Raw genomic sequence first — 27302 nt, 5'->3', positions numbered from 1 at the left:
CGAACACCAGAATAGTGAGTAACTATGAATAGTTATAACACGCAACGGCAGCATCAAACAGAGAATTCAAATATTTCAGAACAGTTCTCCTGGGTGTATTATCCTGTTGACCTCCAGCATTTTACACTTTTGTATATTCACACTAGAGTGATTTTCCTTTTCTGAGCACTTATAAATGTGTTGAATTTCACTCACTGGAAATTGTGCTTATTGACAAGCATTTCCAGTAATAGATAAGCAAGGCAGAGTCACTGACTCCCCTTCCTGGATGCTATTTGGTGTCTGGCTTCAAGGTTAGAAATGATACAAATGTAACAATCACTGCATTCATGTATTAAATCTATTGTATTGTAAATTAATTTCTACTCTTTAAGTGAAATTATAACAGTTTTTCAGTGTAAATCTTTGAATAATTGTCCATCATCCTGCTTACCCCATCCTATCTCTGCCTCTCTTTTCTCTATATCTAGATTCCGTTGGACAGAAGGTGCTGACTCAGACTCCAGAATCTGTCAGTGTTTCCAGGGGACACAGCCACTATCAACTGCAAAGCCAGGGTGAGCCTAGCAAGAACTTAGCCTCATACCAAAAACAACCAGAAGAATCTCCTGAGCTGCTCATTCATAGTGCTCTTACCCTGGCCTCTAGGCTCCCAGCGTGATTCAGTTCTAGTGGTGCTGGCAATGGACACACTGATTACACTCTCACTCTCAGCAGTGTTGAAGCTTATGATGCTGGAGATTATTATTATGAGCTGTACAATGACCGGCCTCTCCCAGTGACACAGGCCAATGCAAAAACCTTCCGGTGCTACACAGAGTGTGCCATGCCTGTCAGCCTGTGTAACTGCACAAGCTTTTCACTGTTATCTTTGGCTTCTCTCCCCTATTACTCTCCTATTGTAATTTCCAAATATTTACTTGTTGCATCTGGTAATTAAATAGACCTAGACCTGCAAACCCTTACTCACACACATCATGTCATTCACAGGACTTCTCCCATTGATGTCAATGGAACTGCTCACATCAGTAAAGTGACATATGTCTGCAGGGGTTGGCAGGATCAGGTCCTTAGTGTGTAAACTCCTCAGGGAAGGGACTGTGTTTTCCTCTCTGGTTGTACAGCACCAAGCATAATGGGCCCTGACTGGAGCCATTGGATGGTACTGTCTGTAATATAAGCATGAAATTTTAAAAAAATAGTAAATGAGAGTGAGGCAGAGAGATATCAAACTTTCATGCCAAACAAAAACAGGACATTCTTATGATAGTTAATAACTGATCTCTACAGACAATATTGTAGCATCTTTCAGCCACGGATTTCAAAGCTCTCAACAAACTTAAGAAACGGCTGCAATATCATCAGGCATCTTCGACTGGGTGATGCATCCGTTAGAGCGCAAAGCAACCGTTCAAAACAGAAAGAGAATTTTTATCAAGCTGAAACTATGTGGGGACCTAGAGGATTACTGTTCTCAGCTGTGACTTTACCAGAGCACTGGAGCTCAGATTTTTAAGGATAGTTAGGTGTGGTTTCTCTCAGTTTTCCAACATCTAACTGACTTAGGTTCCTTAGCCTCATTTTCACACATGATTTATGCTCTTAGATCAAGATCCGCAAAGCTATTTACATTCCTAACTCCCACTGAAATCAAAGGGAGTTAAGCATGTTTATGGCATAATGGGACTCAGGAACACAAATCTCTTACAGAGTCACTGGAGGGGACAAAGATCCCCACTCTCTAGTGGGGTCTACACTCTATCCTGCTTTCTCCAAAGAAAGGGCTCACACAAGCCAGTCTGCACAGGTCTGCACTGGGAGCAAGGCCAAAAAGAAGCAGCTTCACAAGGAATTACTCAATGTTTTTCTGAGCCACTTGGCAAGCAGGGGGAATGCAGCTGCTGTTCTGCTCCAGAAGTGGGCGCTGCACACACCCTCCCTTCCACAGCTGGCCATCTCCATGGCTGGTTCAGGGGGTGGAGATCCTGGCTCACAGTCACTTCTGGGGTGGTTATACATCCCCAAGGACAGCAATGTGTCTAGCCCCTGTATGGGAGGGCTCCTAGCACACCCCCATCCTTGCACACCCAGGGAGGCACCAGCAACAATCTGTCTCGAACGAAGGGCCTTACTGTAAAAAGAATCTAGACAGGACATGGGCCCAACTATCTCCTGGGGCAAGGACACTGGGGAGAATCCAAGAATATTTTCATGGCAGGGAGAATAACGCAAAGGTAAATTGAGGTAAACGGATACGAAAAATGCTGTAAAAATGGCTGGAAGATGTTAACTGATAAAATTCCAGGTCACATACAATATTTCTGGTGCCCTCTCCATAGAGCACCTTCTATTGTTCCATTTATTAAACCTCCAGTCTTGCATTTTTACCTCGTACATCGCTATCACCAAGTTACAGAGACCAACACTCACAAGAGTAACAGGAAATGCCCCGTAACTAAAACACGGCACATTTATATAAACGGGTCATTTGCATGTTCACTCAGGAGGGACGTTCCCTGGCTGGGCTGCTGAGAGTTCATAAATGGTCCCATTTGCACTGCCTGGTGAGCTGTTCAGCATTCCCCACGGAGACCTGTCAAGATGCTCTCACAGGCCCAGCTTCTCTGGATACTAGTGCTTTGGATTCAGGGTGAGCATTACATCAACAGGGAACAGACTTCATAGGCAATAAAATGCAAGTTGGGTTTAAAATAATACTATGTTACTTATTTTGCAAACTAGTGTTAAATAAATGATTCAATTAAAATGTATTTAAATATCCAGTTTTAATTACTTTTAATAAAATTCCATGACTGCCTGAATTTTCTTTTCATATCCAGAGACCTATGGCCAAATTGTTTTGACTCAGACACCAGAATCCCTGTCAGTGTCGCCTGGACAGAGAGTCACCATCAACTGCAAAGCCAGTACCAGCATTAGCAACTACTTAGCCTGGTACCAACAGAAATCAGGACAAGCACCTAAGCTCCTTATCTATGATTCTACCAACCGTGTCTCTGGGATCCCAGACCGGTTCAGCGGCAGTGGGTCTGGGACTGATTTCACTCTCACAATCAGCAGCATTGAAGCTGAAGATGCTGGAGATTATTACTGTCAGCAACGCCAGAGCTTCCCTCTCACAGTGATACAGACCATTACAAAAACCTCCCTGTAAACAGAGAGAGCTGATGCTTATCATTTGTTACAGCTGCGACCAGAAGGGTGAATTTTATGATTTCATGCAAATAAAACACAGGAAGTAACTCAAAATACACCTGACACTTTTATAGCAGCAACGATGCCAAAGTCATCAACAAACAAAATGCAGGGCTAAGTTCACCCTCCACTGAAACCCAGCTCCATGGGGGTGGAAGGAGTAGCACCAGGTATTTGAATCCAAAGTTCACTGTATGCCATTAGAACTTCCAGGAGTAGTTTCATAGGGCCGCATTTATATTCTTCCACAACACTGGTACTAATCCTCAGCCCTGCTATTGCAAAACTTGCCTTGGGATGTCTGAAGACCCCAAGTGATCCTGGCTCTAGTTTGGTATCTCATCCAAAAGACCAGCCCCTGCAGTGTAGCTCCCTCATAACACAGGAGATTGTGGATTCAGTACAGACCCAGAGGGATGAGTGCCTCCTGATAAACCATCAGCACCATTTCCAGTTTCCCAGACAGTCTCCCATTCAGTTACTTACCAGACCCATTCCTGGTCCAGCTAGGACAGCACATGGTACTAGAACCTATATCTGCATGGCCAGAGCAGGGAGCTCAGCACAGCCAGTGATGCGGGAGAGGAACCAATTCAACCAGGACAGGTTGTTCGAGGAGTCAAAGCCGGACAGATCCGTAAAGCCAGGACTTGGTGACAGCTGTGTGAACAAAGTTCACCTAGGTTCAGGCATGACTGCAGAGGACCGCTGGTCCCGCAGTCATGCCTGCCTCCCGCAGGCATGACTGCGGCAGGTCCGGCAGCGGCAGGATGGGCTGGGGCCCTAGGCACCAGCTTGTTTTGCTGGTGCCTAAAGCCGCCCCTGCCTAGGTTACAATCAGCTATAAACCATCAATCACTTTCACAAACAAAAACTGAGTCTCACACACTCTGAGCAAGAACCTGTTATTTGAGAGTAACAACTGAACTGTGGTAAGAAAGGGAGTCAAGGCTGGAATCATCCCACTTAATTCTGTGCTGTCGGTCTGGATGATTCCTGTCTGTGTTTCTGTACTAGTGGAAGGCCTGAGACTCTACAGAGCTCTCCTGTGTTGTCTGAAGGGTGTGGTGCATCCTCTTACAAACCACACCGGCCACAGTGTGTTAGACCCCATCAGCCTGCACTGGGTGGGGTCACCTTGTATTTCCAAAGCCACCATTCAGCCCACACTGAGCTCTACCCCACTGAAAACCCTGCAGAAACCAGCTCAGCCAACCCTGAGCACCCACCAGCCCTGCTGCTCCCATCTCACCCCTCTGAAAATTCTGGCCTATGGGATTCCTAACAGAGCTGGAGCTGTAATTACCCTCATCTCCCCTGTACCCTCACCAGCAACCATCTCCTCATTATCTAAATGCCCAAGGAGGCACGTGACAGCAGCTTAGAGCCAACCAAAGGAAATCACACAATAAAGATCAAAACCTCTGGCACAATATAGGTCAAATCCATCCCTGAGTCAACTCTGCTCACTTCATTGTAGTTACACGAAAGATGCCTTTAGCCACATATGTCTAGCTGAGCTGCTCTTTGCAGAATAGGGTACCATGGAGGTAAAGATGAGGTCATGATGAAGGACAATTGATTTGGTGCCCCTTACAGGTGTTGAAGCACATCTGCAGCAACCCATCCCCACCATTCCCATAGGAGGGGGCCCTGCTGCATTATCAGCCACAGCATGGTTTTTTTTTTTTGTTGTTGGTTGGTTGGGGGGGCAGGTTGTTGGCAGGGCAGTAAATCACCACACCACACACTCAGTACCCTGGGAGGGCCTTGCTGAGAGAAGGTAATCAAGGTGCAGCCAGTCTATTTGGGATCAAGCTTAAACAGGAGCTACAGGAGCTAGTGATGACAACAGAGAGAGAGAGATTTTTTCACAAACCACAGAAGGGAATGATATGATGAAAAAAAAAAAAAAACCTCCATGTGCTTAGGAAAAAAACAGCATAAAAGAGCAAGAAAGAAAATCTTAAAACAAAAAAACAAAATTAATTATTAAATCATTAACTGATCAATTCTATAGGGAGGAATAAAAAATAAAATAAAATACAGTTATTACAGTTTATTATTATTATTTACGCTAAAAATAAAAGCCACTATTTGGGTTGTATTTACTATTTACCTAAATACCAAAATGCACATAGCAACATTGTGCACCATTAACATTTAACCTCTAATGTAAAAGCCTTTTTTAGGCATGCAGCAGGCTGGGTGGCCTTATTCACATAGAATTCAAATTTCAATTATTAAAGTTCAGCATCAGTTGCACAGCCTCTGCTCCCTTCCAGCCAAAAGACACACCAGGCGCATCAGTGGGACCAGTGGTGTTCAAGGCCTGCAATACAAGAGACTCCCAGTGACTCAAAATCTCTCCCCATTCTAGTTTCTGCCCAGATCCCTTTCTCACCCACAATGGACACAGGGCGAGGTTCTGAAACACACCTCAGTGCCTGGGCTGAGTATGCTGGCCAGGAACACAGGGTGAGCCCAGCTGTGACATGCAGTAGTGTCACTCTTCCCAGGGTTTCTTTCCAGAGCTATAGATCCTGTTACTACTTTGCTGTATTGTGCTGGCTCAGCGTGAAGGGAAAGTCCTTACTTGCCAAGGGTAATTACAAGGTATCTGCTCAGTTATCTCCCGCAGAAGGAAATACTGGGTAATTCAATTATATTTTCATGTGGCAGGAGAAAAACTAAACTAGAAAAAGAAAACAGACTGGGCTCTTCAAACTGCTGTTAAAAACCTTCTAGAAAATGAGTGAATGGTTTAGCTACTTGTATCTAGCTGCAGCACATATGGTGTCCCCTGCACCATCTTGCTACTCCAGTCTTATAAACCAGACACACACATGTTCAGAATCCTGCCCCCACCACTCACATGAAGTGAATTTACATGGCTTGTTCCTTTTGCAAATTCACACATGAGCGAGCCTCCCCTCCTGCCCTGCTCAGCTCATATAAATGGAGCTGTTTGCACTGCTCAGTGACCTGATTAGCATTGCTGGCTCAGAACTGCCACAATGATCTTCCACACTCAGCTTCTCTGGATACTAGTTTTTTGGATTCAGGGTAAGAAAAAACAATAGACTCAGCTTTAATGAACAATAACATCAGTGACTATGTAAATATAATCTATTCATTGTTGTAACAGATAATATATTTTATTTAAGGCTGTTTAATAAGATATCAGATTAAAAATGTGTTGCAAAATAAAGCTAGAACTCTGATTAACATGTTACAAATTCCTCCATTTCCTTTTTACTTCTAGATTCCATTGGGCAGAAAATACTGACTCAGACTCCAGAATCTCTATCGGTATCCCCAGGAGACACAGTCACTATCAAATGCAGAGCCAGTGAAAGCGTTAGCAATGTCTTAGCCTGGTACCAACAGAAATCAGGACAAGCTCCTAAGCTCCTTATCTATGGTGCAACCACCCTGCAGTCAGGCGTCCCAGCCCGGTTCAGTGGCAGTGGGTCAGGCACTGATTTCACTCTCACGATCAGCAGGGCTGAAGCTGAAGATGCTGGAGATTATTACTGCCAGCAGTATAACAGCTGGCCTCTCACAGTGATACAGCCCAATACAAAAACCTCCCTGTCTGAATGTGCCGTGCTGAATATTTCTCACAGCTGCATGAGGACAGTCAGCTTCACAGATTTCATAACAAACAAGAAACAGGAAGTTAGGAAATCGCTGTCTACCACAACAATGCAGCAAACTCCTTCCACTGTCATTTCCACTGTCCATGCAGAGAGCTCAGGGAAAACCTAGGGCTACATGGCTCTGTTAAGTAAGTTTGTTGATAAAGGCAGAGCGATCCCTTTAAAAGAAAAAATCCAAGAGGGAGGAACAAGAAAATTCAACGCTTGTGCAGCACCTAGCATAATGGATCCATCTCAGAAGCCCTTAGGCACAACAGCAATACAAATAAGAATGATAGTAATTAATACATATGGGCCAGTTATTTCCAAAGAGATCATCTCCTATTTAGGCACAAACTAAATGATCCACAGAGCTCAGCAAGTTGGATGGAAATCTGGCCATACCTGGCTTAATAGAAGCAGCTGCATAGCCAATACTTAGATGCCTAAATGGGAGCTGAGTTCTTTTGAAAAATCTGTCTTAGAGCCCGATCCTAGGCCCCGTGAAGTTAACAGCAGTATTTCCGTTGACGTCTATGGGTGTAGGATCGGACCCACTACAGACTCTCCAACAAGCTACCGTGTTCCAGGGTTCTTGGGTTCATGCAGGAGCAAGTAGCTGGTTAGTTACTGGAGAGGCAGATAACAGATGAACAGCTGGGAAAGGGTGTGAAAAAAACAGCCCACAAGGAGGAGAGCCTGGAGAACAAGAAGAAGCTGGTGTCACAGGGTCAGACCAAAAAGTGGAGCCTTCTTGTAAATTCCCTTCCTTCTCCAATGCAGGCTGGGGTACCACAAGGTCAGGCCAGGAGAAAGAAGTGAAAGACAGTGACCACACTGGCCATGCCACAGCTATCCCAGGGACAGGCAGGTGCCTCCTCCTAACCATCCTCTTCAGACAGATGCTGGAAGAGTTACTGGGAAGTAGCCAAATATCAGGATCTGACAGCTGAATTGCAGCACAGCCCTAGTTCACACAGAAGCAGTCACAGACACATCGTCAATGGGGCGTCCACAAGAGCCACTGAATTGTAATCCATGGCAAACTGAGGATCTCCAAAGATCATCAAAGGGCTCTAATTCGCAGTGAATACACAAGTGTTCCACAGAGTCTCTGTTCAGTTAGGGCACCTACTAATTAACCATCAGCTAATGAGAATTCATGTTCATTGACAATCTTCACTAAGCGTCTCCACAGCTTTATGAATTATGGGCTTGACCCAAAGCCCACTGGAGTCAGAGGAAAGTCTCCCACAGACTTCAATGAGCTTTGAGATCAGGCCCTTAAGGTTTTAGCTCCAGCTTTCCTTCACAGCTGGTGTGTAGGCAGGGGAATGAATGAGCAACTGTAATTTGAAGTCATTTTTTGTTTGTCCGGGACATGAAATAGTGTATCTGGACTGATACACGTGGAAACATTCATCAGAAAGTCCCACACAGTAAGTGCTTTGGGGACTCAGACTGAAGCAATGGTGATGGGGGTTAGGACAGCAATACACACTATCAGTTCCAGAAATTCTGAGGTCAGCTTTCCATAAGTGGCCAATAGCAGAGCCCTTGTGAAAGAAATCCGTCTGGACTCTACTGCAGTACCCTGCCTGCCTGCGGCAATACATCTGAATCAAGCAGAAGCAGCAGTTTTACAAAGACAAACGTCAAACAAGCATAGTTTGTAAAGTAAAGGATATCTATTCATATTTTTATGGCGGAGAACAACAAAGGGAGGTAAATGGATCTGAAAACTGCTCTAAAATGGCTGGGAAGTATTAACTGTTTACATACAAGGTCACATACAACATTCCTGGTTCCCTCTCCATAGGGCACCTTCTGTTATTCCATTCATAAAACCATCACTGTTGCAAGTTTACCTCATAAGTCACTATCACCAGGTTACAGAGATCAACACCATACAAGAGTAACAGGAAATGCCCTTGGAACTAAAATGCAGCACATTTATATGAATGGGTCATTTGCATATTCACTCAGGAAGGATGTTCCCTGGCTGGGCTGCTGAGCATTCATAAACGGTCCTGTTTGCACTGTCTGGTGAGCTGTTCAGCATTCCCCACGGAGATATATCAAGATGCTCTCACAGACCCAGCTTCTCTGGATACTAGTGCTTTGGATTCAGGGTGAGCATTTTATCAACAAGGAACAGACTTCATAGGCAATAAAATACTAGCTAAGCTTAAAATAATACTGCAGTACTTATTTTGAAATCTAAATTCTTAAATGAAAAATACATTTAAATACCAAGCTTTAATTACTTTTAATAACATGTCTTGATTCCATGAATTTGCTTTCCATATCCAGAGTCCTATGGCCAAACTGTTTTGACTCAGACTCCAGAATCCATGTCAGTGTCTCCTGGAGAGCGAGTCACCATCAACTGCAAAGCCAGTACCAGCATTAGCAACAACTTAGACTGGCACCAACAGAAACCAGGACAAGCACCTAAGCTCCTTATCTATGATTCTACCAACCGTTACTCTGGAATCCCAGCCCGGTTCAGTGGCAGTGGGTCTGGCACTGATTTCACTCTCACAATCAGCAACGCTGATGTGCAAGACGCTGGAGATTATTACTGTCAGCAACGCAACAGCTTCCCTATCACAGTGATACAGACCATTACAAAAACCTCCCTGTGCACAGAGCACGCACGGTGCTTGTTTGTCACAGTTGTGACCAAGATGGTGAATTTTATCATTTAATGCAAATGAAAAAGAGGAAGTAACTCAAAATACACCTGACATTTTATACAGCACCCAACATCCCCAAAGAATCAAAGAAACAAATACAGCGATCAGATCACACTCTGCTGAAGCTCAGCTCCAGTGGGGTGGCAGGAGCAATACTCTACAATTGGATCTCAAGATTATTGTATCCCATTAGAACTACAGGGAGTATTTGATAGGTCTATTCTTCCACAATACACATGCTAATGTTCATCCCTATTATTGCAAAACTTACCATGGGGTAGCTGTAGACCCTAAATGGGGTCTAGGCTGGGGTCTCATCCAAATGACTGCTCTCTGCAGTGCAGCTCACCTAATGCCACCGGAGATCATGGGGTTCACTACAGGCTCAGAGGGAGGAGGGTCTCCTGCTAAACCATCAACACCCCTTCCTGTAGCAACTCAGCAGCCTCCCATCCAAGTATTTACCAGACCCATCTCTGGTCTGTCTATGGCAGTAGATGTATCTGAACCTGTATGGCTGCAGGTGGAGGAACATTAACATTATGTGTATTGTCTCTCAAGAGCACACAAGTGGTTACAGGTAGAATATTCCCCACTCTCCATTTTTTTCTTCTCCATCCCTGCAAGGGGTTAAGTATCCCTCTGAGTTGCCCTCTCTTTTGTCTCCTCTGTGGAGGCCCAGGTGTCAGAGACAGAACAGACTTCGGTTATATCACAAACCACACCAACTATCTGCTTCCAATCCTTTCTTCAACTACATGACTTTGTTCTGTCCAAACACAGTCAGAGTAGAACTTTAAACTCTCCATTAATTTCAATGAGTCCTTTGGATCATTCTGTATGGAAAGCTTCTAAAAAATAATTAGAATTAAATGAAACTAATCAAAGCATCAAGGTGACTTTTCAAGGCTATTGACAGATGAAGAATACCGGAAGATGTCACTCTCTATCATATGTTCTAAAATTAATAACTGAACAGTAGTCACCATGATGATGAGATCACACATGGCAAATCACACATTTAAACTAGGTGCCGCAAAGCACATTTCCTTCCGTGCCAGGCTTTGCAGAAAAATACACCAATGGGAACACCGAGGGATTCACTGTCATGTTTTGTGGAAGAAAAAGGGTGTGGCAGGGGAGCTGAATGTTTGCAGGGCCCTAATGAAGGCAGGTGAAAATAAAATCATTCTACCTTCTCAGTGGTTGTTCCATGTGTTCAAATCCACTGCTCCCTTGATGACCCAGGGAGAGAAACTGTGGAAGCACCTGCTTAAAACTGAGCAAGGGTCAAATGTGACCTCAGCTGGTTTCCAAAACAACTTTAGTCCCTGCAACTCATCCCTGTTACACTTTGATGTCACCGAAGCCCCATCCTGGGTAGAGGAGTATCTGAATCACAAAGATATTACAACTAATTATAACTAGAGCGGGGCCCAAGTTGAGAAGTTCAGAACAGGATCTGGATCCTCTAAGCAGTAGAGGGTATCAGACCAGTGTTCTGGCTCATGCCCGTCTCTTATGAGACTGAGCACACGCAGCATGAAACATAGAACCCACCTGCAGTCACTGTAAATCTCTGCCTGGAAGTAAAGCACAGAACATTTCCATACATTTTGCATATTCACACGTGTGACATTTCCCCTGTGAGCTGCTGAGAACTTATAAACTTTCGCTTTCCCTTACAAGGCTCAGTGAGAAGCATTTCCAGCTATCGCCTGCCAAGATGATCTCACAGAGTCACTTTCTCTGGCTGCTGGTTCTCTGGGTTCATGGTAAGAAGCAGCACAAGAGTCTACAGGGCTATTAACCAATGTATTAAAATGCAGGAAATGCTGGATTTTTTTTTAATTCATTCTTACTTGCTGGCCTGATTTTTGATTAAACACCACTTGTTACATTTCAATGTAAGATGTGCTTCAGTGTAAAGCTTTGACTCAGATGTTATGTCATTGGCCAATTATCCCTTGCTGCTCTTATTACCACCACCAATTTTCCATTTAGGTTCAAGTGGGCAGATCGTGATGACTCAGATTCCAGAATCTCTATCCGTGTCCGTGGGGGAAACAGTAACTATGAAATGCCAGGCCAGTTCAAGCATTGATATCTATGCACACTGGTACCAACAGAAATCTGGTCAAACTCCAAAGCTTCTTATCTACAGGGCTAGCAGCCGCCCATCTGGGATCCCAGCCCGGTTCAGTGGCAGTGGGTCTGGCACCGATTTCACTCTCACCATCAGTAGAGTTGAAGCCGATGATGCTGGAGATTATTACTGTCAGCAGAGTGGCTACAGCGCCCCTCTCACAGTGATACAGACCAATACAAAAACCTTCCTACTGCCTAGTGTGAATTGCGGTTGCCTTTGTTCCAGCTGTGTGAACAAAGCTTGCAAAGTTTCCTGTCAGTCACATGTGAAAAAGGATGCCCCTTCTCAGCTCTTTCCATGAGCAATACGATATCTATACTTCCCAAAGGTTGAGATTTAAAATGAGCTTCTGTTACAGCCTCCTGGATGGCAGAGAGTTATCAATCAGGGAGGGGGGCTGCTCAGTGGCTGGTCCATTCCACACCATCAATCAATTTTTCAAACAAAAACTGTCTCACAAACTTTGGGCAAGAACTTGTTTGTTTGTTTTCAGAGTAACAATTGAACTGTGGTAAGAAACTAACCAGGGTTTGAAACCTTCCCACTTAATTGTGTGCTGTCCGTCTGGGTGATTCTGTACTAGTGGAAGGCCTGAGACTCTGCAGAACTCTCCTGTGTTGTCTGAAGGGTGCGGTGAATCCTCTTACAACCCACACCAGCCACCATGTGTTAGACCCCATCAGCCTGCACTGGGTGGGGTCACCATGTATTTCCAAAGCCACCTCAGCTCTACCCCACTGAAAACCCTGCAGAAACCAACTCAGCCAACCCTGAGCACCCACTAGCCCTGCTGCTCCCTGTCTCACCCCTCTGAAAATTCTCACCTATGGGATTCCTAACAGAGCTGGAGCTGTGACTACTCTCATCTCGTACCCTCACCAGCAGCCATCCCCTCATTATCTCAACACCCAAGGAGGAACCTATCAACTGCTTTGAGCCAGCAAAAGGAAGTCGCACAAACACACACAAGGAAACCTCTGCAACAATATAGATCAAATTCATCCCTGAAATAATTGCTCACTTCACTGTAGTTACCCCAAGGATGGATCTGGCCCCAAATGTCTAGCTGGGCTGATCCTTGCAGACCAGAGTTCCCTGGAAGTACAGAAACAGCTGAGATCAGGATCCAATCCAAGTGACTTGCTGCCCCCTACAGGTGTTCATGCAGATCTGCAGCAACCCATCCCCACCATCCCCATAGGATGGGGCTTTGCTGAGACAGCCACAGCATGGTTTGATTTGGGGGTACTTTTAGGGGTTGAGGAAATAAATCCCCACCAGGCTTTCAGCACCCCAGCTGGGAGGGCCTCCCTGAAGAAAGCATATTGAGGTGTAGCCAGTCTATCTGCATCAAGCCCTTAAAACAGCAGCTGTTATTCTCATGTGAAGTACAAACAGGTTTTCTGATCAGTCAGAGCAGGGAATGATGGCAACAGAGAGCTACCCAGATGCTATTTTGCTTGGTTTCATATTGCTGGGCTGCAGTTCCCAGGCTACAAAGCTGCAGGAAAGGATGGGGGCAGCTTGTTGGCTTGTTTGGGGGTTACAGTTAAATACAAACCCTGCAAATAATTCAGAAACTACAATGAGGTTGATTTTTGGTTCACCTGGGCCTCTTGTGAGCTTCCTCTTCTGCCGCTCAGACCCTGGCATAGCCACTGTCCTAGTAAGCACCATAATGACAGCATCTGACCAGTCAGAATGGGCAGTAAGGAAAGGCCATGTTGCTTAAGGAGCAAACAGCATAGAGAGGAGAGCAGAAAATATTTAGCCAAGAAAAAAGTTGTTTTCTTATAGGTAGAGAATAAATCAGAAATAAAATTATAATGGTAAGTTTCTATTATTGAACTTACAGTAAAAGCTACACTTTAAAATAAAAGCCACCTGGATGATTTTCATATATATTTCTATTTATACACACCCCAGGATGTGCACCAGGCATTATTGCATATGCACAAAATATCCTCTATTGCGCCACTAACCAACCCTTTGGAGCAGAACAGGGCTGCAATGGTCAGGCTCAGCCATGTAATTAAATGGTGAAGATTAAAATGCAACATAAAAACTGCTTAAAATGCCATATACAGCCTCTGCCGAGCAGCTTTTCTAGCATCTCTCCAGGCCAAAAGACACACCAGGAACATTCTCTGTGGACTCTTGGTTACTCAAAATCTCTCCCCCTCTGTGGTTCCTGCCCAAATCCCTTTGAACAACGGACACAGGGTAGGAAGTGAGGTTCTGAAACACATCTCAGTACCTGGGGCTCAGTATGGCGGCCAGTAACACAGTGTGAGCTCAGCTGTCACATGGAGCAGTCTCATTGTTACCAGGGATCCTTTGTCGTGCTGTAGATCTTATTTAGTCTGCTGTATTCTGGCTCTCAGTTAGAAAGCAGAGCCATAACTTTCCAAGAGAACTTGGCAGATGGCTTTTAGTTAATCTCCTGCCGAACGGAATACCGGGCTATTCCATCACAGTAACTCCTCACTTAATGTTGTAGTTATGTTCCTGAAAAATGAGACTTTAAGTGAATCAATGTTAAGCGAATCCAATTTCCCCATAAGAATTAATGTAAATGGGGGGAGAGGTAGGTTCCAGGGAATTTTTTTTTTGGCCAGACAAAAGGCATTATATACATTTTAAACAATTTTAAACAAGCAATTTAATACAGGTATAAGTTTTAAACCATTTTAAAGAAACAATGTAATACTACAATCCTCACTGCTGAGTATGAAGCTTGGTTGAGGTGGTGGAGTGAGAGAGTGGAAGAGGATGGATTGTCTCGCTGCTCCTCTTGCTGTTCTTGCAAACACAGGCACTGACTTTGCCAGGGGCAGGGGGCTCAACCCTGGGCCCATTCACTCCACCCCTTCCCCCAAACCCCCACCCTTAACCTGCCTCTTCTCCCCCCAACCTCCTCCCCCTTTACTTCACACGCTGCATCCTCACTCCGCCCCCCTCCCTCCCCTTCCTTCTGAACACCGCAAGCCAGCTGATTGCAGGAGGCAGGGGAGGGAGGAGGTAGGCCTGCCGAGTCCTCGCTCCTCCCCCCTTCCTCCTGCCTGGGGCAATCAGCTGGCTTGGCGAGGGCGTGGCATGCAGGCTCCCTCTCCCTCCCCCTCCCCGCCTCCTGCCCAGGGAAATCAGCTGGTTTGCGGTGTTCAGGAGAGGGGGAGCCTGTGTGCCAAGTTCTCGCTCCTCCCCCGCTCCCTCCTGCCTCCTAAACGTCGCAAGCCAGCTGATTGCCGCAGGCAGGAGGAGGGGGGAGACGCTGATCCCCAAGGTCTGCTGGCGGGCGGGAGGTGCTGGAGGGTTGGGGGGTAGGGAGGCTGCCAGCTGTGGAGAAAGCAGGCAGCCAAACAACGTAAGAGTGGAGCATCACACAACTTTAAATGAGCATGTTCCCCAATTGATCAGCAACGTAACAGCGAAATAACGTTAACCAGGATGACTTTAAGTGAGGAGTTACTGTATATTTACATGGGGAAGGAGAAAACTAGAAGATAAAATGATGACAGGCCAGGCTCCTAAAACCTTCTAGAATATGGGTGGATGGTTTGGCTACGTATATATCGAGTTGCAGCACATAAGATGTCACCTTGACCATCTTGCTACTCCAGTCTTATAAACCAGACATGACCAACAAGACAGTTCAGAATCCTGCTTCTGCCATTCAAGTGAGGTGTATTTACATGACCCGTTCCTTTTGCAAATTCACACATGAGTGACACTCCCTTCCTGCCCAGCTGAGTTGTATAAATGGAGCTGTTTGCACTGCACAGTGCCCTGGTTAGCATTGGTGGCTGAGAACTGTCACAATGATCTCCCACATTCAACTTCTCTGGATACTAGTTTTTTGGATTCAGGGTAAGAAAACACAATAGAACCAGCTTTAATGAACAGCAGCAGCAGAGAAAATGGAAATATATTCTATTTGTTGTAACAAATATGTTATTTTATTTGTTTCTATTTAATAACCTATAAGGTTAAAAATATATTCAATATAAACCTATAACTCTGATTAATATATCACAAGATCCTCTATTTTCTTTTTACGTCTAGACTCCGCTGGGCAGAAATTGCTGACGCAGACTCCAGAATCTCTATCCGTCTCTCCAGGAGACACAGTCACTATCAAATGCAGAGCCAGTGAAAGCGTTAGCAGCTACCTAGCTTGGTACCAACAGAAATCAGGACAAGCTCCTAAGCTCCTTATCTATGGTGCAACCACCCTGCAATCAGGCGTCCCAGCCCGGTTCAGTGGCAGTGGGTCAGGGACTGATTTCACTCTCACGATCAGCAGGGTTGAAGCTGAAGATGCTGGAGATTATTACTGCCAACAAGGCTACACCCCTCTCACAGTGATACAGACCAATACAAAAACCTCCCTGGGCGAGGGCACAGTGCTGAGCGTCTGTCACAGCTGCATGGGCAACACCAGCTTCACAGATTTCATAACAAGAAAGAGGAAGTTAACAACACAACTCTCTGCCACAACTCCCACTGTCATTTCTAGTCTGGACACAGAGGGCTAAGAGAAAACCTAACTCCACATGGCTCTTTTAAGCAAAGGCTCTTGATAGAGGCAGAGTGATCCTTTACAAAGAAGAAACTGCACGGGGGAGGAATGGGAAAAGCAATGTTTGTGCAGCACCTCGATCCCTGGCTGGAGCCCCCAGGAGGCACGACAGCACTACAAACAATGACAGGAATTAAGAAATACCGGCCAGTTTTTTCCAAAGAAATCATCTCCCATTTAGGCACAAAATAAATATTCCACGGAGCTCAGCAGGTTGGATGTTGAGGTCTGTTGGAAACCTGGCCACACCTGTCTCAATAGGAGTGGCTGGGTGGCCCATATTTAGGTGCCTAAATGGGAGCTGAGCTTTTTAGGAAATCTGCTTCTTTGAGCCTGATCCGAAGCCTAGAGACATTAACGGAGCATTGCCACTGATGTCAATGGGTGTTAGACCCTTCAGGCATGTCCCCAAGCTGCAGCTTCCCCCACAGCTGCTGGAACTGGGGGAGCTGGGATGCTGCCACAACCCCTGGCTTGGAGTGGTTCTATCATATACAGGGCTTACAGTTTGGTTCAGTGGCTCTCACTACCCCCACTATACAAAATGTTCCAGCGCCCCTGGCCTCCCCCAGCTCAGTGGCAGTGGATCTGGGAGTAATTTCCGACTCACAGTAAACACTGTTGAAGCAGTCAGTGCTGGAGATCACTTAATGTCATCGAGACTGGGACTGGCCACTGATACAGACAGATACAATAACTTGCCTGTTCTCCATAGAGCGCTTTGGGCTCACCACTGTCTGTGCACAGCCAGGTGTCCAGCCATTGCCACCTTCATGGCAAATCAAAACAGGAAGGTCGCTGACTGATTCCGCAATTGAAAACAGCGAGAAAGCAGGACAAGCTCTCAGAACAGTGTCACTGCTCAATGGGAACAACAGAAAAGTAAAGCCCTACCACAGCCTGGCCTGCTGTGTGTGTAGATACAGCCGTCATAGTCAGAGTCTAAGGCCAGAAAGGACCACCAGATCCTCCAGTCTGACACCCACCGAGCACCCACACACTAAACCAACAACCACATGAGATCAAAGTATTACAGCCCACTGCTGAGTATTATAGCTGAGCTCCTTGTAAGAAATTCTCATACACTTCCTAATGCTGGGCCAGCTCCTCAGATCCTTCCTTCCCCGGCATTTACGAGAGCTATTTACGTTAGTCATGAGGAATATTATTTATTGCAAATTTGGGGTAAAATTCTCCCAGGCACAAGGCAGCATAAGCAGCATTTTCAGGGCTTAAGTCAGGGGTAGGCAACCTATGGCACGCGAGCTGATTTTTAGTGGCACTCACACTGCCCGGGGCCTGGCCACCGGTCCAGGGGGCTCTGCATTTTAATTTAATTTTAAATGAATCTTCTTCACCACTTTAAAAACGTTATTTACTTTACATACAACAATAGTTTAGTTATATATTATAGACTTATCGAAAGAGACCTTCTAAAAACATTAAAATGTATCACTGGCAAGCGAAACCTTAAATTAGAGTGAATAAATGAAGACTCGGCACCCCACTTCTGAAAGGTTGCCGACCCCCGGCTTAAGTGAAGCGTTAATGGTTCATAGGCCTTAGGCTGGACCCCAGCTCAGGGTGAATTTCACCCAGAGCCTGTTCATTTGTTCCTGTGCTGGCTTTTGTGAGTTATTCATTGTTCTTGAGCCTTCCAAATGATTTCTGCAGACAAGTTTTAGCCTATGGATCATACAAAACTGTTCCCCTGCACTACTTTTTTCATGTGAGTGGTCATGTGAACCACGGGGTATTTTCTCTGCTTGCTGTGTAGATGGCTCTATCCTTCGAACAGGAGATTAGTGAATGACAACTGACGATCAGCCAATGAGGAATAAGGCACTTTCAAGGGCCAATTTTCATGCTAAAAATCTATGAAACATTCAGGCTTTGCGAACATTTCCATGAACACCCAGCACCCGCCTGGATTCTCACATGCAACCGATGAAATGACCCCACAAATTACAGCCAACCCAATGTGCTGCTTTTAGACGTGACTCAGTTTACATTATTCATCATTCTAGTTTTTACTCAGTCCTCATTCAGGCAAATGCCCATTTCCAAAACTGACTCATGATATGGCCCATTATCCTGTTATTTATATAGAACTTTATAGCCAAGTTCCTGCCCCCGGGGAAGTATTCCAGGGGCTACTGTCCTGCCTGCATTATTCATTTTTATTTTTAATACACCGGACGTCTCTTATTTCACCAGCCACCAGCAACAGCATTTCTACTAGAGTGCCACAGAAACCAGGGATCTACCTCAGAATCCAGGTTCACCTTACCACAGAGTACACAGGGCTCCATGCAGATGGCTCAGGGAGGAGAAAATTAGACTCATTTATTCAAACTGACTTTTTAACTGTAAATGTCACTTTCCTTAAAGAATCTTTTCAAGCATGTTTCCTTTTACATTCAGTGATAAGTGTCTCTGCATCCCCACTAAAGAGCCTGAACACAGTCCTCAATTAGGGCCAGATTCTGATAACCTGACTCACGTTGAGTAGTGAGCTACTCTATGAACAGTCCCAATGATTTCGATAGGGCTGTTTGAGGAGTAGGGTCCTGTCCATGGCAAGTAAATCAGAATCTGCCCTCCTGGTAAATGTAATACTACAGACATCAATGCTTTCAGGCACCAAAATCTAGTTACTCGGCCACACAGAGGGGATGTTTGCATAGCTATGGTTATTTTGCATATCCATGCATGAGTGGCATTTCCTTGTAGCTCAGAGTTGTTATAACAGCTCCATGTCACAGATCATGGTGCACTGAGCAGCAGCTGTCAGTCTCAAGGTGAGGTCACACACTCTACTCATCGGGGTGTTAATCTTCTTTATGAAGGGTACATGCATTAGATTAGAATCATAGAAAAATACATAAAAAGATGGACAATAAGCTGTAGAATATCATCAGAACAAAAGTGGGGAAGGATTTGTCAAATAGATGCCAATTCTCATTTATATGTTTCCATAAGCTCTGTCTACATAAACAGAATTGCAATGGTTTCATGTTAAATGAAATCCTAGTTGATACCAATGCTCTGACAATTTAAATCCTTGCACTGTCAGCTACTATCGCAGAAACATGGATTTATGCTTTAATCTCACATACAGATGTCAGTGGAGACAGTGTGGTCAACCACTGACAGCTGGACTTCGCCAAATAACCCATGCCCTCTAAGTGCTTCCCAAGCTCCTGCCTTTTCACTGTAATTTTTCCTTCAAAGCAGAGAGCTAGATCCCAGCCCCTGCATCAACTCATGCTCTGCAGGGATTTTCTTATCATTGAACCCATTCAGCACAGCTGAAGACCCACATACTCACTCACACTAAATAAGCCAACACTATTCCCAGAGTAGGAAAATCTTAGTCCAAACAAGCAGTTTGGGGAGTGAATAGACTATCCAATGCGATAACAGCTGGCAGGGTGCATAACAGCCTAAGGCAGGACCTGTGATAGAATCGCTCTCACTGGATGAGGGGATGGTTTGTGCCATATTGCCACAACATCTCTGCCTCACAATGCAAAGGCAGGAGATTGAGAAGCACTGAGAGGCCCTGGGTTATTTGGTGAAGTCAAGTGAACTCTGTAAGCGGTTGACCCCAAAGCAGGATCCCCTGCTATTAATGCTCGTCGGCAGTATGTGATGCCCCAGCCAGGCAGAGCTGTAGGAAAGAGACCTTTGCTAAACCTGCTGAGAGGCCAGTGTTACAAGCAGAGGCTCTAGAGTTTGTCCCTTAGCAGCCTTGCCTCCGTTTGCTTCCCCAAGCCCCTGTCTCCAGTTCCACTCATAATACAACACTGAGGAGCTCTGTTTAACAGATGCTTTGATAAAGGTGAGGAAATACTGCATAGCAAAGGAGCGAGCATCTGGCTCGCAGCACACTCTGTGAACCTGGTCTCTCACCGTTGCACTCCAATGCCTGGACCATGGCCAGAACCACGAGTAGCCACCAAACACATTGTGTGGCTCTCTGCCCATGTACTGTCTCGGAGTCAGCCATTTCATGTTAGTAATTAAGAGTCTCCCTAGAGTTCCCAAGAGACCACAAATGGAAAGCCAGTGGAGGCGCATATCATGTGGCTAAAGGAAGAACAGAGAGTCAAAAGAGCTGGGTTCTAATCCTGGCTCTGCTCCTGGGTGATCTTGGGTCAGTCACTAAACCTTTGTGCCTCACACTTCCTCATCCATGTAATATTGATACTACTAAGTGCACAATGACTCTTTGATAGAAGAAGAAAGATTATTAATTGATAGAGATATTTTTAAAGAAAGGGTAAGGGAGGAAAAGATAGGAGAGGAGGAATTGCCAAGTCTGAATTTTTATTTATATTTATAATTGGCGATATACCAATCTCCTAGAGCTGGAAAGGACCTCGAAAGGTCATCAAGTCAAACCCCCTGCCTTCACTAGGAGTACCAAGTCTAGCTCCCTGCAGCGAGGTCCATCTCCTCTACAAACAGAGAGGACTGACTGGGCTCCTGGCTCAGCCTTTTATTAGGGCCTGGGCCTGATTTTTGCCCCAGATCCCTAAGTGGCCCCCTCAAGGATTGAACTCACAACCCTGGGTTTTGCAGGCAAATGCTCAAACCTCTCCCCCTGAATTAATTGAGGCTATTCACACCATACAGGATTGAATGTACATGCATTTGACAGACCCTGGTTATCAGAGTGGGATATGATAGAGATCTATAAAATCATGCCTGGTGTGGAGCAAGTGAATAAGGAAATGCTACTTACCCCTTCACATAACATAAGAACAGGGCTCACATTAGGAAATTAATAGGCATGATTTAAAACAATCATAAGGTAGTACTTATGTAGTAAAGGCCAAAACTATAACTGGGTTCAACAAAGAATTAGTTCATGGAGGATAGGTCCGTGAATGGCTAATAGCCAAGATGGTCAGGGACGCAACCCCATGTGCTGGGTGTCCCTAAACCTCTAACTGCCAGATACTGGGACTGGGCGACAGAAATCACTTGATAATTGCTCTGTTCTGTTCCTGACCGCTGAAGCATCTGGCACTGTCCACTGTTGGAAGACAAGATACTGGTCTGGATGGACCATTGGTTTGACCCTATATGGCTATTATATGGTGCCAAGCACCCACAGCATCTGTTCACTAGTACATCTGTAAATGAGGCCCAAGGTTCTTTAGCACGTCTATTGCTAGAGCTCTCAGGTGACTAAACAAATCTTGGGGGTGATTTTTGGGGAATACTCTGATGGGGAGGCCAGCCATTTGGGAATCACTGCTTTGTCTAAGACGGACAAGGTGCCTTCCTAGGACATGAAATCAGTGACATCCAGAGTGTGTTCAGATGAATAGGGCTGAAATGAAGGTTCATGCCCAGACACTGGTGGCACATCCAGAGTGAATATTTAGGAGATACATGTCAGATCTGCTCAAACATATGCAGAGACATCTGTATATATACCATCTGAAACTAGGAAATACACAACATCATTGTAATATAGAAGAGTAGCAGGAAATAAACCAAATATGAATAGTTTGTAATGCTATATTGAAACTAAAGGGCAGTAAATTTACATGCATTTTGCATAGGGAGGAGGTTTCCTGACTGAGCTGCCGAGCACATATAAGTGTTTCATTTTCCACTACAGGTTTATGAACAAACCTTTCCAACCAGAGTTAGGCAAGATGATCTCCCACACGCCCCTTCTCTGGCTGCTGGTTCTCTGGATTCAGGGTAAGAAACTTAAAAAATAAAATAGTTGAAAATGTAATAATCTGTGAGAGAGAATATAAGAAAAGTTGCCATTCATATATATTTAATTTATATTCTTTGTGCTGTAATTTAGTATAAATTCATACTAGCAAATTTAAATGGTGTTTCAGCATCTCAACACGTGTCATATCCAACATTGTATCATTGTTCATTCCCTTCCCACCATCTCTCTTCATCCAGACTCCTTCGGGCAAATTGTGATGACTCAGTCCCCGGAATCTCTGGCAGTGCCAGTGGGAGGGAGAGTCTCTATCAACTGCAAAGCCAGTACGAGCATTAGCAATAACTTACACTGGTACCAACAGAAACCTGGACAACCGCCCAAACTTCTTATCACCTACGCTAGCACCCTCCAGTCTGGGGTCCCGGCCCGGTTCAGTGGCAGTGGATCTGGCACTGATTTCACATTCACAATCAGCAGCGTAGAAGCTGATGATGCTGGTGATTATTACTGCCAGCAGAGTAACAGCTGGCCTCTCACAGTGATACAGACCAATACAAAAGCCTCCCTGCTCTCTGCAGTGTGCATTGCAGTTACTGCTTCCTCCAGATACAACTGTCTAGTTTTCACATGTTCTGTCACATGCGACAGAAGAGGGTAACATTTTCCATCTGTGAACATACAGCAAAAAGGAGAAGACCAAACCCGTTTGGATAATCACATAGATACTAGAATGTACAGAGAGACCTGAGGTTCACTACAGTTTTGTCTGATTTATTCCCAATCTTGAATGCCAGTTCACTGGACACAATTCCTTGGGTTTCAGTAGAAATCATTCCAAACAGCTGTTACACCTTCTATCTTTCAGTATAGAATGATTCTGTCATATAGAGAACTGACTTAGTTCTATTACAGAGAGCTGAGCAGAAACAGAAATTCTCATATTGTGAGAAATTCCAAGTTGGAGGGGCGGGGGGTAAAGAGAGGCTTGTTCTGAATCAGCATGAAAACTTGAAATTTTTAAATTTCCTTTAATATGAAAATTCCAAAATTTCATTTTGGGAAAAATCAAAGCAATGTTTCATTTTGATAAGGTCAAAATGTTCATTTCAACTTCATCGACTTGACCTTTATGTTATAAATATAAAATATAATACGTCAAAATGATTACAAAATCGAAACACTTCCACCACATTCAAAGGAAATTTCTGATCTTATCAAAATGAATCATTTTGTACATTTTCCCCTGAACATTTCAACGTAATTGATGTGTTCCCAGAGTCTGTTTGGATTTTGTCAAATCCACATTTTCTGAAGGAAAGCTGTTCCATCAGAAAAAATTCAACCTGCTCTACTATTGTAAATACATGTCTACAATGGCCAGGTTGTCTCCTTTTACTGGAATAAATCCTCACTAAAATCCCATTGGAAGGGTCTCAATCATTAACATAGGAAAATTATACTAATCTAGGGATTTGTAAATGGCTCTGTCTACTGTTTGCAGATTAGGGTAAGACTTCCTGGTCCAGATTTTCCAAGACCTACGGGCAATTCTCCAAATGCAGCTGAAGCCTGAGACACAAGCAGCTAATAGGCACGCAAAGGATTTTCAACAGAGTTGGGGCTGCGCAGAGGCCAGGCGTGGAAGCAACAGAGGAGGGGTGTGCCCCAGTGGGAAGGGCTGTCAGGGTGGCCACCACACAGAGGGGTGCTCACCAGCTGTTCCAGAATGGCATGTGGTGTGCCTACACTCTGAGTGGATCTGGCTAGCACAAGCGAGCAGGAGCTGATGGAGGAGGTGTTCAGTCAGCTTCCTGGGGGCTGCTGGGCTGGCCACACCCACCCAAAAGAGAGGTCAGGAGGTAAACAGAGCTGGAGGGAGAGGGGTCTGGAGGTTCCCCTGCTTAACTCACAGAACCCCCTGTGGCTCTCAGGCTCAGGCACCTACCAGGTCATGGAGGAAGAGGGGGTATGGGTAGAAACACAACAGACAGCACTGGAGCCTGGCACAATGAGGCCACTTTTCAACTTTTCTGTGCTGCGCCTGCACCCAAAATCTGAGCATGCTCAGACTTTGGGTCTTCTCTCCGCCGTCAGCAGCAGCACAGAAGTAAGGGTGGCATGGTACAGTATTGCCACCCTTACTTCTGCATTGCTGCTGGCAGCAGCGCTGCCTTCAGAGCTGAGCAGCTGGAGAGCGGTGGCTGCTGGCCAGAAGCTCAGCTCTGAAGGCAGAGCCACTGCCAGCAGCAGCAGCACAGAACTAAGGGTGGTGTGGTATCGCCACCCTTACTTCTGGCGGGGCGCTGCCTTCATAGCTGGGCACCCGGCCAACAGCCACAGCTCTCCGATCACCCAGTTCTGAAGACAGTACAGAAGTAAGAGGGGCAATACCATGACACCCCCCCTAAAATAACCTTGAGATCCCCCTGCAACTCCATTTTGGGTCAGGACCCTCAATTTTAGAAACACTGATCTCCCCTGTGAAATCTGGTCTTTTATAGTATAGGGTAAAAGTCACAAAAGACCAGATTTCACAGTCTGTGACGTGTTTTTCATGGCCGTGAATTTGGTAGGGCCCTAACTATACAGGTCTCCTGGTGTATGATGAGATAATAACTCAGAGTTACAGTGATAACACAGAGGACAGAAATGTCACCGTAGCCAGAACTCTGGCCATGGTGTAAATATTTCTGGGCCTCGCTGTACTGCCATAGTCTGAAAGGCCTCATGTTTGACAACTGACTCCACAACATCAACCACAGCTTGAAGCATGTGACTGGGGGGCTAAATGGGGACACAGATACAAGAAGGGGAAGAAGCATCAGGCCATGTAGCACCAGACTCTCTCGGGAAAACGACGACATCTGCTTGGGCATGCTATTTAGAGACTAAATTCTGCGGACAACCCTGCCCTTGGCCAGTAGGTGGCAGTATTATGACACAACATTGCAGAGCTGGAGATTTCAGGTCAAACAGGGCCCTTGGACTCCAGATTCACTGGTACAACCTGATTAAAATGGAAGGAGAATGAATGAGTGACTACACTTGCCTTAAAGCGGTTTCTTTTTAAAATGTTTTGCTCAGGGAAGACTGGGAGCCCCTTATCCCCACAGCTGAGCACTCACACGAGCAGTCCTAGTGAAATGAATGGGATTATCTGTGAGAATAACTGCTCACCGTGTCATCTCGATTATCACTTCAAAGGTTTTTTTTCTCCTACTGATGATAGCTCACCTCTTACAGTTGGTATGTGTACTTCCACCTTTTCATGGTCTCTGTATGTATAAATATCTTCTGTGTGTTCCATTCTATGCATCCGAAGAAGTGGGCTGTAGCCCACAAAAGCTTATGCTGAAATAAATTTGTTAGTCCCTAAGGTGCCACAAGTACTCCTGTTCGTAACAGGCTCAAGACTTGACCCTAAATCACCAAATTGTTATAGACGGGCTTGTGTTTAAACGTATGGAAATTGGGAGACAAATGGACATCTGCAGCCTGCTCTGCTACCCATTGATAGTCACCTCATTAAATAATAAATCCAGAACTGAACCCACTTTATGCCATGTAAGCCTTAGTCTGGGCACTCGAATAGTGAGTAACTATGAATAGTTATTGCATGCAACAGCGGCACGAAACAGACAATTCAAAGATTTCAGAACAGTTCTCCTGGGTCTATAATACTGTTGACCTCCAGCATTTGATCCTTTTGTGTATTCACACTAGAGAAATTTTCCTTTTCTGAGCACTTATAAATGTGTTGAATTCCACTCACTGGAAATTGTGCTTCTTGACAAGCATTTCTAATAACAGACAATCAAGATGGTGTCAGAGACTCCTCTTTCCTGGATGCTAGTTGATTTCTGCTTTCAAGGTGAGAAAAAATACAAATGTAAGAATTGTTGCATTGATGTATTAAATCTATTGTATTGTAAGTTAATTTCCACTCTTCAACTGAATTTTACACTGTGTTTCTGTGTAAAGTTTTGAATAATTGTGATGCCATCATCCTGCTTACCCTGTCCTATCTGTGCCTCTCTTTTCTCTATATCTAGATTCCAATGGGCAGAAAGTGCTGACTCAGACTCCAGAATCCCTGTCAGTGTTTCTAGGAGACACAGCCACTATAAAGCCAGGGTGAGCCTAGCAACAACTTAGCCTCATACCAAAAGCAACCAGGACAAGCTCCTGAGCTTCTCATTCATAGTGCTCTTACCCTGGCCTCTAGGCTCCCAGCCTGGTTCCTCTGTCTGGTTCCTCCCAGCCCAGCTCCTCTGTCTCCCCTGATTTCACTCTCACAATCTCTCACCCTTCACTCTGACCTCTGGAAATTCTGGCCTATGGGATTCCTCAGAGCTGGAGCTATAATTACCCTCATCTCTCCTGTGCCCTCACCAGCAGCCATCTCCTCATGATCTAAATGTCCAAGGAGGCACGTGACAGCTGCTTAGTGCAAACAAAAGGAAGTCACACAAGAAAGATCAAAACCTCTGGCACAATATAGATCAAATTCATTCCTCTGTTCATTTCATTGTAGTCACACCAAAATGCCTTTAGCCACACATGTCTAGCAGGCTGCTCTTCATAGAGCAGGTTTCCATGGAGGTAAAGATGACATCATGATGGAGGACAATTGATTTGGTGCCCCTTACAGGTGTTCATGCAGATCTGCAGCAACCCATCCCCACCATTCCCATAGGAGGGGGCTCTGCTGAGTCAGCCACAGCACGGTTTGGTTTGGTTGCAGGTTGGTTTGGGGGTATTTGGGGGTTGGCAGGCAGTAAATCCCCACCACACTTTCTGTACCCCAGCTGGGAGGGCCTTGCTGAGGAAAGGTAATCAAGGTGCAGCCAGTCTATTTGGATCAAGCCCTTAAACAGGAGCTAGTTAGTCTCATGAGAAGTAGAGAGAGGTTCTCTCTTCACAAGCCAGAGCAGGGAATGATGGCAACAGAAAAGTCTCCATGATCATGTTGCTTAGGAAGCAAACAGTATAAAGAGTGGAGCAGAAAATCTTTAGCGCACACACACACACAAATCTATTTTCTTGTAGGCAGAGAATAAATAAAAAAATAAAATTAGAACAGTGGGTTTCTACTGTTGAACTTTACAATAAAAGCCACTCGGGTGATTTTCATTGTATTTACACATGTACCAAAATGTGCACCATGCATTATCGTACCTGTGCAACATTTCCTCTAACACTGCATTAACCAAGCCTTTGGAGCAGCATGGGGCTACCATGGCCTTATTCCCACATAGAATTCAATGATCTAGATTAAAGTTCAATATCAAAGTGTTTAAAATGCAATAAA

At 45.0% G+C, this 27302-nt stretch overlaps 1 gene segment (V, D, J or C); it reads left to right on the top strand.

Moving 5' to 3' along the window:
• The first annotated feature begins 2557 nt into the window (after positions 1-2557).
• LOC120406472 overlaps positions 2558-27302 on the top strand; it is a 169801-nt gene continuing 145056 nt past the window's right edge. The window contains 1 exon segment of the V gene segment in view: positions 2558-2650. Coding sequence covers positions 2602-2650 — 49 coding nt within the window.

The sequence above is a fragment of the Mauremys reevesii genome, linkage group 5 (genome assembly GCF_016161935.1).
Source record: "Mauremys reevesii isolate NIE-2019 linkage group 5, ASM1616193v1, whole genome shotgun sequence".
NCBI lineage: Eukaryota > Metazoa > Chordata > Testudines > Geoemydidae > Mauremys > Mauremys reevesii.
The sequence above is the reverse complement of the archived record's forward strand: the minus strand, read 5'-3'. Positions and strand labels throughout refer to the sequence as shown.